The following is an 11916-nucleotide window of genomic DNA, read 5'->3' on the forward strand; positions in this document are numbered from 1 at the left end:
CAAAATATCTTGCTCGTAACATCAAGTTCAAATAACCAAGGTTAATAAATCAATCATATATGTCAATATATATTATTAACAGCCCAATATATGTATATGTATAAGGTCTGGAATCATTTAACACGACAAAGGAGATAACACTATCTATGTTTATTAAGATTGCTAGTTATTATTTAGAAATAGCAGGGAACATAAACATTTGCTTAAATGACAACACAAGGAACGTTTTCGACACATTTTACTGGCAGTAACAAAAGCAAAAGTCACACACAAGACTGCGCGGAGGTATATTTTTTGTGTGTAACATGGTCTTACAAACCGGATCAAACTAGAATGTGGTTGTATGGCCGGATCTACTTATCTCTTACTGCAACGTTATGCTGTTTGTGATGGACTCACAATAGAAAAATAGCCAGCTCATCTTCTTTAATTTAGATGGCCTTTAAACGTTTTTTGACAAGTTCTTTGTCGCTGTAAAAGCTGCGGATACATGTACTGGTTTTCTTTTTTTCGAAAAGTGTATCTTGGGGTAGAATGTTCTATCAGTATCTCTTTTTACATTTACTTCATTTACAATTCATTGTGTTAATCTGGACTGTTATCAAACTCGACAATAACTTCATGATGCATAACAATATGGCTTAAAGTGTGTACGTGATGAAAGTAGAATTATCCAGAAAGATCCAGATTCAGTCAGTGTTGCTGTGGCAGGGTGGAAAATTACCAGCACCCAACTAGGTGTTACTTCTGTTCACCAGCAGAGGGCGCATGGAAACGTGCCTTTTGTCACGTCCCCTCCCAGCATCATGAAATCTCCCTATCCCATTTTGTTTTGATCTGCAGACCTGTTTTTCAGCTTTGATTACACTAACCTGAACAAGTCTGGGCAGCCTCCCTTATGTAACAATTTGCTTACAATAGCCCTTTGCCATTGATCAGCAACACCCCGGTGTGAAGTTGTCCTCTGAAAGAGTGTCATCACATCCTAAGCTTAATGAATTGATTTCTCTCATGGTTGTTGAACAGGATGTAGTCGGTGCCAGAGGGGAGCTTAAAAAGAGGCCCTTTGTCTTTCATGTGGAAAGCATGCCATACAAAGAGATTTACTTGACCAAGGCAGCTCAAAATGCTGATGTAAATTTCTTCCTAATCAACGTCGTTAGGACATTGATTATGAAGTTTGCAAAGAATTACAAATTATTATTATAATTAGAAATGGAATAGGAGAGGACAGCTGCATCAGTGGGGGAGCTGTGAATGTGAAATTCTAAAATACAGCAAAACCATCTTCTGTGGATGAGTCTTCTCAGATGTGTGTATGTAAAAGTCATTTCAGATTGCAGCATTGATCATGATGAAGCATGTTTTGTTTTGTTTTTTACTAAATTGTTAATTAACCAATACCAAAAACAAAAACAAAAAAACACGCAAATTAAGACCAGGATATTAAGGATATCCAGGATATTAAATACCTAACAATTTGTTTTAATAACACTGACAGATAAATGTTTGAAAACTCTAATGCAACATAAGGTTTTCTTCTCAAATAATGACAATGATGGAAACAAAGGAAAAGTCTAGAGCCCACTGACAGAATTGCTGCTTCTACTGCAGAAATCTGCACTAACTTTCAACAAACGTCACAGTCACATAGGAACCGAAACGTTAGCCCAGAATGTTTGCACCAGTAAAAGCAACAAAAATGACTTTCCTTTTTTGATCATGTTTCTCCTTGATCTGAGAAGCACCTGATATCCGTATATCATTAGATGAAAACACCTTTTATCACTCAGTCATACAATCTGTATATCTATTTTGTGTAATAGAAAAAATAACAGTAAAAACAAACCTTAAATGTCAAACATCATTATATGATATGGACATGAGATTGAAACATGAGCCATCACAAACATGTGCAAAACCAATTTTTGCACATTATACAGCTACAGTGGATTAAATAAACCCTGTTATACATCCTTTGCTGCAGGGCTGAGATCGATTGTCTCCTGCATCAGGACAAAGGTCATGCTCTTTCATTTGGTTCAATAGCATCCAGTTGTTACATCAGGCACAAGGCACGGTGCAAAAATAAAGCCACCGTCACTCCTGCGAGCTGCTGCTCGGTTATTCTGTGGCCAGACACAGCAAGAGACAAATTCACCAATCCAAATGCTGAATACTTTGCTGAAACTGGGTATCCAGAGATATTTCCTTTTTAGCAGACTTGTTCAGAATTAATCTTCTTATTAGCTAGCTTAAAATTTTATTTTATTACTATTGCTATTTACTAACTCTATGGTGTACATTTTTTGTGGTCACAATGACTGATGAAAGCAGTAGGTTATTTTTTGGCCTGTATTTAGGATTTTTCCAGCAGACATAGACATACAGTTTATAGTCTAACAGAGAGGAAGAACATCAGAAAGAAATTAGTGAAAGGAAACAACTTAGCAACAAATTAACAACCATCACGAATCTCCATCAGGGCCCATTTTGTAGTGGACCGGAACAGCATTGATAGACTATTACCAGGGAAGATACAAGTGATGGAGAAATATTTTAAGCCTGTTCACTGCCCTTCTGCTGTGGATGAGATGCAGCAGAGAACACACCTGCACTACCATCACCAAGGACCACAGCCCCACAGGTAGGATGGTAACTTCCAATCTGCTATATTTACATGTTTATTTTTTAAGTTGTTTACATTCAGAAATGTTTCATTCTAGTGAAAAGAATTTAAACCATCTAGAAGTTGTTATCAATCCAATATACAGATCCTTCTTGTTGTTAAGTGTGCACAATTACTTCTTGTTGTAGGTACAAAATACTTGATGACACAGACAGAAATACAGATGAAAGCCATGAGTGTGGTAACCACCAACGTGGTTGTTATCTCTATAGCAGCCCTCAACACAGTGCCCACCGACATCATCAAACACAACAATTTCACCCTGGCAAAGAGAATGGGATACTTTATAACCACTACACCCCCATAACTCTCTCTATGGCCTCGTCTTCTTCCCTTTCTTCATCCTCTTCTTCCTCTTTATCTTCTTCATGGTACACAGAGGTGAGCGCAAATGATACCTTCTCTCTTCATCGTGCTGAGCAGATACCGCATTCACTGTCCTGCTCCAACATCCCAGATGTACGCAGAGGTTGCAGAGAAGACTACACTAGTGAGTCCCCCATCTTTGCTGCCATCAAACATCGCAAAAAAGGCAGTGTTTGTAGTGAAACACATAAAGATACACAACCGAATGGAAAGCGTGCTTTTTTTGATCTTGACCGAGGTCACAGCAGAAGTGAGGAAGGCCTCCTGCAGGGTCATGAAAATGATCTCGGAGGAGAACGATCCACAGTACCACACAAGAACTATGTGCCTTTGTATAAGACAGCTAGTCTGAACCGAGGCCTGGCTCTTAGTGGGGAGGACATTCTGCTGGGGGTCTCCAGTGGCCCCAAGAGAGCAGTGTCATCCAGCCAGCTACCCAGCAAGGGAATCCTCAAGAATAAGAATCCTCAAAATGACATTCGTAAGGCTAAGTCAATGGAGGTGCTGTCGCCGAGAGTTTCTAAAGGACAAGACCTGAGTGGACAGAAAGAGAAAGGGATTACTCAAACTGAGATAGAGCAAGCTAAGACAAAAATTGTGCAGGGAAAGTTACAATTTTCAGCTTTTCTGGATGAGATAACAAAACAGGTTATAAGTCCATGTGATCTCACCAACCTGGGTATGAAAAATAATAAAACGTCTGAGAAGACACCAACCACTGCCCCTGAAACACCTGGCCCAGTCAAGCCCCAGCTTCCACCCAAGAAGAACAGGCAGAACTCTTGGGAGGAGAAGGAGCAGTATTTGAAAAAGCCCAATAAACAGGAGAAAAGAGCTTGCAGCAGCTCACGGAAGCACTCAGACTGCTCAAACCCTGACAAACTTATCCCACACACAGCTAGGAACCACCACGGCAGCCCCTTGCTTCAACACTACCCCCACATCCACAATAATCATGAAAGAAGCCATAGGGACAGGAGACCCTCGCCCACTGGAGCCTCTTTGTCAGGAGACAGATGGGGCTCTCACCTCACTGATGGCACCTGCACCAGCCCTGAACTCAATCAGCCCAAACAATGGCACCACAGACAACAGCAGTCCACCATCTCCCCCAGTACACATACCCAGCACTTCCCTCAGCACCTTCCCGAGCAGGAGCAGCCAGTCTCTAGGCGGCGAGGGCCTAATAGTTCACCTATACCCACAGCCCAGGTTGCAGGACCAAGCCTCAGACCAGAGTCTTCATATTCAAAATCTGATTCATCCAGAACAATAGACACAGTCTCTGCAGTTACCAGTCACAGTTCAAAGCAGAGCGGTCACCACCATTCACACCACAGTGGGCACTCTAAACAACATAGGGTGAGTTCATGTCAATATTAAAAATAAAATAGTTGAAATTCACCCTTAAAGCCCACGGGAAAATAAGTCCTTGGAAGTGACATGTGAATTATGTGGTAAACAATTTATCTCAGCAAGTCGTATTTAATATTCAATATTTTTGTAATTAAACTAAGATATTAATCGATCCCTGTGAACAAATCTATGGGAAAGCCATTGGATTAAAACACTACCCGCATCCAAATGAGGCATTTGTGAAAAAGAAATGAATTCAATTGTGTTATGATCCTTTGAAATAGCAGTTTTATTGTTTAAAATGTTCAATCAACACAAACTAGCAGCAAAATAGCAACATTAGTAATAGTTACTATTACAAACTCTACATCCTGTATCACAGACTTATCATGAGGCAAGAAAAAGAAACTTGGTGCAATGGATGACTCATGAGTCTAATTGTAAAAACAGAGTGAAATAGCTCCTGAAGATAAAAGACTACAATGAAAGAAACATTCACAGCATAGAAAGAACTGGATGAGCCTAACAAAAAAAATGTTGCTCCTCTCTTGCAGAGGCAATGTAGCTGAGTCACAGGGTGTGTGGGAAGTGTCAAGTGATGCACTGCAAGCTGAGTCATTCTTCAGCAATGCAGCAGATGATAGTTCTGTGCTTCTTTGGTACTAGATTTTAAACTTTTTTATGACCTGAGCTGCTGGATGTTCTGTGAATTGACAATGTAGGCTAATAGAGTAACAACCTACATCACACATACCCTAGAACAAATGTCTCACATTGGCTCAAACGAGCAGCCAATACTGTGCTAAATGAGAAGAGTTGGTTTGATAAGAGCTTGTATCACATTGCTCTTATGTAAGAGTCTGCTCAGGCACATGCACTTATGTACTAATAAATATACACATTACATAATATTACCAATTTCTGTGTTGCTGCTGATTGTACTTAGTTTGTCTGATCGAGTTAAGGCTCAGTGAAGTCACACACATATATATGCACATACATAATCATACAACATACTGTAGAAGAGGGGCAATCCTGGTTAGAGTAGCACTTATTGATTATGTTACACTCCATTTCTGGCCCCAGGACTAGCATAACTCAATAGTTTATTAATTTCTCATGTCCTAAGCATGGTATGAATTCATGATCCATTCTGGCTGTAGTCATGTTTGTGTAAAAAATAAAAGACCAGATTAATGAATGTGATGTCATTATTCTTACTGTTTATTGTACTGTACGTATCAGTGCTTTTCACCCCGGCAAAACAAACACAAATTGCTATCACTGACTGTATCTCCCTGCTCAAATCAGCATTTTAGTTATGTATTAACATTTCTCTTTTCAGTGGCTTTGTTGGAAAGCTGCAGTATGTATGCTAAAATATCTACAGTGTGTGTTGGGGCAGGGATGTTTTCATTGTGTTGGATCTTCTCCAAACTATTGGAATTTAACAGGAGTACAGGAGTAAAGGAGTGTTTACACAGCTAAGAGAATGTCAATGTAGACACCCTCAAATTCTGAAAAAGCTGCTTATTGTTTTCATTTCCAATTGCTGGAAGACAAAACTGTCCAGACTTGACCTGTATCATATTCTAATGTCTCCTGTCTCTCATGAGCATTATTCACTTTTCTCTTTTCCTCCATTAATTTCTTTTCTAGGACAAACAGTGTGATGCAGACCATCTTCAGTAAGTATACATTCTGTGTGCCTACCTCACATTTTAGCACAGCTTTTTTCTCTGTCTCTCTTGTGGTGGACCGATGCTTATTGATCGCACTAATGAACATCCTCTCTCGTTCATTCCTGTTTAAACAGGAAGAGGTGAGAGACCCATTTATTTATCTTGTGTTTTTAGTAATAAGCATATCCACAAATCCAAAAGAACATCATCTGTTAAACAATTAAATCTTAGTTTTTATGCCAAAAAATGGCATTCATTCTGCTACACAATACTCATGCACTGATATTTTCTTCTATTCTTTATTATAACTTTGTATTTCGTTTGCAAATGCAACTGTATAAGAGGCAAGTATTTTTAGTTTGAAAAACATACATAATAACGATGGCAAAAATCTATAGCTCAATGTTGTTGACATCCATCTTTGTTTTTGCCTGAGATTTACAAGATATATTAATTTTAGCTTTAAAAAGCTTGACATCCACATGACATAATATGTGACTCCATGAAAATGTACACTTTAAAAATAATTTTTCTAGTCTAAAATCTCAGCAAAACCTGTCAGACTATTGGATGAAGGCAGTCAAGTATATTTTGCTACAAATCTTCCCTCTGTGTTCAGTGCACTGCAGGATGAGAATGCAGATCTTCACCAGAACTTGCTGCAGACGGTGGTTTGCATTGAGAGCCTGGAGGCGGAGTTGCAGAGGACCAGGGATGAGCTCAGTCATGTCAAGGAGAAGTATAAAAGGTGTGGGATTATAAACAAAACAAGCTAAATGACATATTAACATTGCTTCCACCCTTTAGGTTGTATGCACAGATAAAAAGGTAGTAAAGATCTCTCTCTTGTATGGAATGAAACCATAGACAAGGGATAACATGCCTCTGAATGAGAGAACACACATTGACTACAAAGCCACTGGTATTCAATAAAAATCCATCAAGTTAACATATGGTTTTACATAACATTTCCTATAGATTAATCAATCAATGGAATGTACTTGTTCTACATTTCGCCATTTTCCTTGACCAATGGACAGAGGGCTTAAAGCATTCTGTTCATTTCCACACAGCAGGCTGTGTCCTGTCATGACCCAACCTCAGGTCTGTATTTATCACCAAACAACTGCTGGCCAGCCACATGCTGCACATTCTGCAACAGACTGGAGCAACTGGAATGAAAAGTCTCTTTACATTTGGCTCTGGTCTGGTGTCAGTTGTTACATGTTCATTAGCAGAGTTTGTGGTTCCCATTTGCCATGACAAACAACTGACTTTAACCCCTCACAAGGACCTACAGTGAAAGGGAAATTAAAAGCTCTTTCTGCTTTTTGTATAAGGACTCCAAAGTATCTTGTTTCTATCTTTTTGTGTTGTTACAGTCTTTTAGAGACTCACACTGGGACCAAACAGGCCAACAACCTGCTGGGGGAACACCTGCATATAGCGGTGGGAAAACTTTCATTGCATTAATAAATCTTGTCATCTACCTGACTTACTGCATTCCCAATTCACACAAATCATTTGCTCCTTTTATTTCTCATGTAATTTTATTCCTTGTTCTGGTACGTTTGTGTGCAGTCAGAGAGCCTAAGTAGTGAAAGGAAGTATCTACTAAACCGTGTGTCTCAGCTCAGTTCAGAGTTGGAGGACGCCCACAGGACCATCGCTGCCCTGGAGAACATCAATGTGAGCACTCCGCCATCTACTGGACATTCATACACACTTCCACATACACCGATCAGGCAGACCATTATGACCGAAATTAAGTCTACATGACTTCTACTTTTACAAGGTTAAAATTTCTTTTTTAGGTTGAAACAGTTCAAAAGGTGATAATTCCACTATGTGTTTATTGCTGAGCTCATAAAGGATCATATGAAGAGGTGTCTCTAATGTTTTGGCCATGCTATTTAAAATTAATTATGTTGAAAAACGGAATTCATGGCAGAGCCACAGTATTGGATTCCAATAAATTGCACAGGTGGTCATACTGTTATGCCAGATCAGTGTACGGAGACAGTTAATCTACGTTATTGTGGAGACTTTTTAATAATGGCTTTTTTAAAAGTGGACATTTAACATTATGAGATAAATTAACCCTGTGTCCCTGTTTGATATTGCACATGCACAATGACATTTTAAAACTCCACAGACACTGATTTTAGATTGATTTTAGTAATTTAAGTACCTTTTGTTTTCCAAAAATTAGTTTAATTTATATTATCTGTTTGAGCTATGAACAGCCAATTTCTTTTGGTCGTAGCATTGTGTGAAGTACTGTGTTGTGAAAGTACACATGGAATTTTAGCTATTTTTTTATGTAACGGTGTGTATATACTTACATACTTAAAACCTTCTCCAAAGGGGATTGGGACACTGTGAAAGCGCTGTCCCTGCTCTTTGTTAAGAAAATTCAACAATGTCTTTGCCTCTGAACAAAATACTGAAATACTGAAAAAACAAAAACTGGAGTATGAGCATGTGTGCATCCCACCTCTTAAAGTCACACTGGAGGTTAAATAAGAATTATATAACAGTTGAGTTACTCACAAATGAACTACGTTTGAGCAGGGTGTTTATAGAAACCCTCCAGAAACATATGGTAGTCCTTTTCTTTTCCACTTATTCAACTTATTTTTTTGTTTTATATTTTGTATTTGATGTCTCAACTCCAGGTGCCGTGCTTAATAAAGGAGTTACTGGAGAAGCACTTTCACTCAGCTGAGGCCATACAGACGCTTCTGTCAACCTCTGCTCCAATCAACCATTTTGCCCTCTCTGCACATGGAGACAGCCAACCTAAACTTGGGAAAGCAACAGATGATTGGTTGACTAAAACAGATGCAGGTCTGCAAAGGGTAACAGCCTTTGTGCCATTTAAGCAGGGGGGGCCGACAACAGGAAATGAAGCCTGTCTCTCAGGCCAGGATGAGCCGAGCCACAGCCCACCTTTCTCTGTAGCTGACATCAGCACTGCTATTTGTAACAAAATGGCTGCCAGTTATGCTGTTAGACCACAACCCCACTACTCCCAAAGCCAACAGCAGCCTCTCCTGGGCACAACCCACACTGACACCTCTCCACACCACCAGCAGGCCCATGTGGGTGACGAAAGCCAGGGCAGGAAGGGAGGGGTAAAGGTGACACTTTTGGACCAGGATGTTTTGAATGTGACCTCCATTTCAGCCCAGCAGATCCTGGATAACTTTATGCAGCAACTGCAGGCCCGTAAGGAGGTGGGAGGTGGGAAGGAGCAGCAGGGTGGGCAGGAGTGGGCAGAAGGAGCAGAAAAAGCAGGCAAAGTGGTAAAATAAAAATGCCAATGCCAATATTTATTGGCATTTTAGTGGTTTGAAATATACAGTATGTTTATAATGTCATTCCTATAATATAAAACATTGCTTATACAAGATTCAAATAATAATAATAATAATTTTCTGCTTAACTACAGTGTCCTTTTAGGATATTTTTGGGTTGTTGAAAAGATTTCATAAACCAGAATCCATGGAGAAGAAGTGTTTTTGCATAATGTCAAAGCATGAACAATGCCAAAGTTGGAGGCACAGTACAAGGTTTTACATGCCCAGAAATATTTTTTAGCATGCACTAGTTGTATCAATAAAACAGATAAAACAGAACACATGAATTTAAAATGTTTTAACTATCAAATATTTAAAGAATTGAACATACTGTGATAGAAGACATTTAATTTTACAGTTTGCTTTATTTCTATGTCCCAAATGTGACCTTGTCATTTTCTCCTAGATTACACAAAGGATATTGATCACATAAAACCCTAATTGTGAAGTATAGTAAATATTGAGTAGAGATTAAAATTAAATCACATCTATTATTGGCTTGGATAACAAACATCACTCACATAAAAAAAGTCTAATTTTAGATTATAGTTATTCATTTGAGCAATGGACTTAGCAGCAACAGTTAGTTTTTAGATGTATCGATAGAACAAAAGACAGGCTATTAAATGTAGAAGAGATCGAGGAATTCTGTTAATTCTGAATTATACTGTCTGAGGTCAGCAGACAGTTATTATAATTATTATTTCAGTAACAGAGGCCTCTCCACAGATCTGTAAATTGTAGAATGTATGTTACTGGGCATATACTGTATAAACGTATATAATTAGCCTAAATGAATAACCCTTTATTTATGAAATAATATGATGTGATATATGTGTGAAATGAGATATATAGTTAAGACTCGAAAGTTGTAATTATGCTGAGGCATTATGATAATGTACTGCGATGTACTGCACTCCAGCAGCAACATGTTATTTTAATCTGTATTGTTTTCCTTTTCCGTCAGAGTACTATATTTTCTGCACCAACACGCTGGATGCTGTTAGTCGCTCCAATATGTAACTGTTCCACCAATAAAAATAATCACATTAAATCAATGCAACATACAGATTATTTGTGATTTAACTTTTTATTTATTTAGTTTATCTGTACACCCAAAGGTTGTTAATACAACAAACACCACAAAGACATATTAAATGTATTATTTGTTATGAGCATGGTGAGAATGAAATATTCTTGAGTTTCACAATCACTAGGACGATCCTTTCAGGATTTAGTCATGTCAAATTGAGTTTTAATGTGACATCAAAATGTCAAAATGAGCAAATGTCTCAATTGGTCTTACCTAGAAATGTGGTTAATGGTGATTTGATAGAAGAGCATCAGTGGCTCATATAGTGATATGATGTGGAGGTTTATTTTTGTTACGTGTGTTACAAGAGCTTCAACCTACCAATATCTCTGGCTCAAGCTGTCATAAATAATTATGATAACAGTTTAATCCTATGGATCCAACCCACTCACCCTCCTCCTTGTTGTACTGTTTATAATCCCCTACAAGCTATCAAAACTATCTGTGTTACTTTCACGTTACATGAACGTGCCTCCTACACAAAATGGCTTAGATTGTTTTATATGACATTTCAATTCAGCTGGCTGAAGTTAGTATTAAGAAATGCTTTAGAGAACATAATAGTTGCAGCTATAAACACGTAAGATGATTTCCCCCCTCATTTTTCTGACTTACTTACTTCTTTAAAGCTCAGATGTAATATCGGAAATGGAAATTCAGATATTTGGGATATTTGTTTTTCTTAATCCCTCTCTTCTCTCACTACAAATTTAACAATGAAAATATTTACAGCTGCTGACCAGAAATTAGATGTGCTTGGTTATTTCCCACACTTCCACATCTCCTGACACTGCTACTATTTAGCCTCAGCAAACTGTGTGATACTTCCTTTGAGGCATCTAGTGGCCTAGCCTGTGCTGACAGGTTTCAGGTAAGTGCACCTGTCATAATAGTCCGTTAGGCCCTCTCAGACTACGTGCCCATCAGAACAAGTTTGCTGATCAGACACTGGCCTGCTTTCTCATTGGCCCCTTCACTTTAATAGGATCCTAAGGACTCTGTTGGGGGGGGGATTACGATTCCAAACTCTTGACTTTGACCATTCTCTTTGTCCTCCAACCATGGAAACAAGGGTTTAGGGGGGCCCGCACAAATACAAACCCAGCGGGGCGCCATCAAAAGGCGCATCACATCAAGAGGAAGAAATAGTTACTTTCCACTCAAAGTGGAGGCTACGTCACCTTGAAGGAAACAAACCTCCCACTTCTGGGAAAAGGAATATCTCTGTTTATCCACATTAAATTGACAATTGACTAAATGCAATTTTTCCACGTTTTCCATGGTTAATCAGTCCGGATTTGGATTATAAAGAATTTTTTGTGGACAATTTAAACATCCTATTGAAAACTTTGGATTATCGTCTGAGGC

General features: G+C 38.7%; 2 protein-coding genes across 2 annotated transcripts; both read left to right on the top strand.

Annotated features, from left to right (window-relative positions):
- The first annotated feature begins 273 nt into the window (after nucleotides 1–273).
- Nucleotides 274–5575, top strand: LOC137134666 (uncharacterized). Its single transcript, XM_067519639.1, has 2 exons — nucleotides 274–2647; nucleotides 2818–5575. The coding sequence occupies exons 1-2, from the start codon at nucleotides 2547–2549 to the stop codon at nucleotides 4436–4438; spliced, it is 1722 nt and encodes a 573-aa protein (XP_067375740.1). The 5' UTR covers nucleotides 274–2546; the 3' UTR covers nucleotides 4439–5575.
- On the top strand, nucleotides 4801–10504 carry LOC137134545 (uncharacterized). The gene is made up of 6 exons (XM_067519468.1): nucleotides 4801–4805; nucleotides 4966–5070; nucleotides 6713–6841; nucleotides 7476–7542; nucleotides 7675–7782; nucleotides 8772–10504. The coding sequence occupies exons 1-6, from the start codon at nucleotides 4801–4803 to the stop codon at nucleotides 9408–9410; spliced, it is 1053 nt and encodes a 350-aa protein (XP_067375569.1). The 3' UTR covers nucleotides 9411–10504.
- Nucleotides 10505–11916: the final 1412 nt, after the last annotated feature.

This window comes from Channa argus, chromosome 10 (genome assembly GCF_033026475.1).
Source record: "Channa argus isolate prfri chromosome 10, Channa argus male v1.0, whole genome shotgun sequence".
Taxonomy (NCBI): domain Eukaryota; kingdom Metazoa; phylum Chordata; class Actinopteri; order Anabantiformes; family Channidae; genus Channa; species Channa argus.

Bases quoted from the DNA above. Each gene is read 5' to 3' on its own strand.
- LOC137134545 (XM_067519468.1), top strand. The intron at 6,842-7,475 runs GTGTGGGATTAT...GTGTTGTTACAG, and splicing joins GTCAAGGAGAAGTATAAAAG to TCTTTTAGAGACTCACACTG. The intron at 7,783-8,771 runs GTGAGCACTCCG...TCTCAACTCCAG, and splicing joins CTGCCCTGGAGAACATCAAT to GTGCCGTGCTTAATAAAGGA.
- LOC137134666 (XM_067519639.1), top strand. From the start codon at position 2,547: ATGGAGAAATATTTTAAGCCTGTTCACTGCCCTTCTGCTGTGGATGAG. The intron at 2,648-2,817 runs GTAGGATGGTAA...TTCTTGTTGTAG, and splicing joins CAAGGACCACAGCCCCACAG to GTACAAAATACTTGATGACA.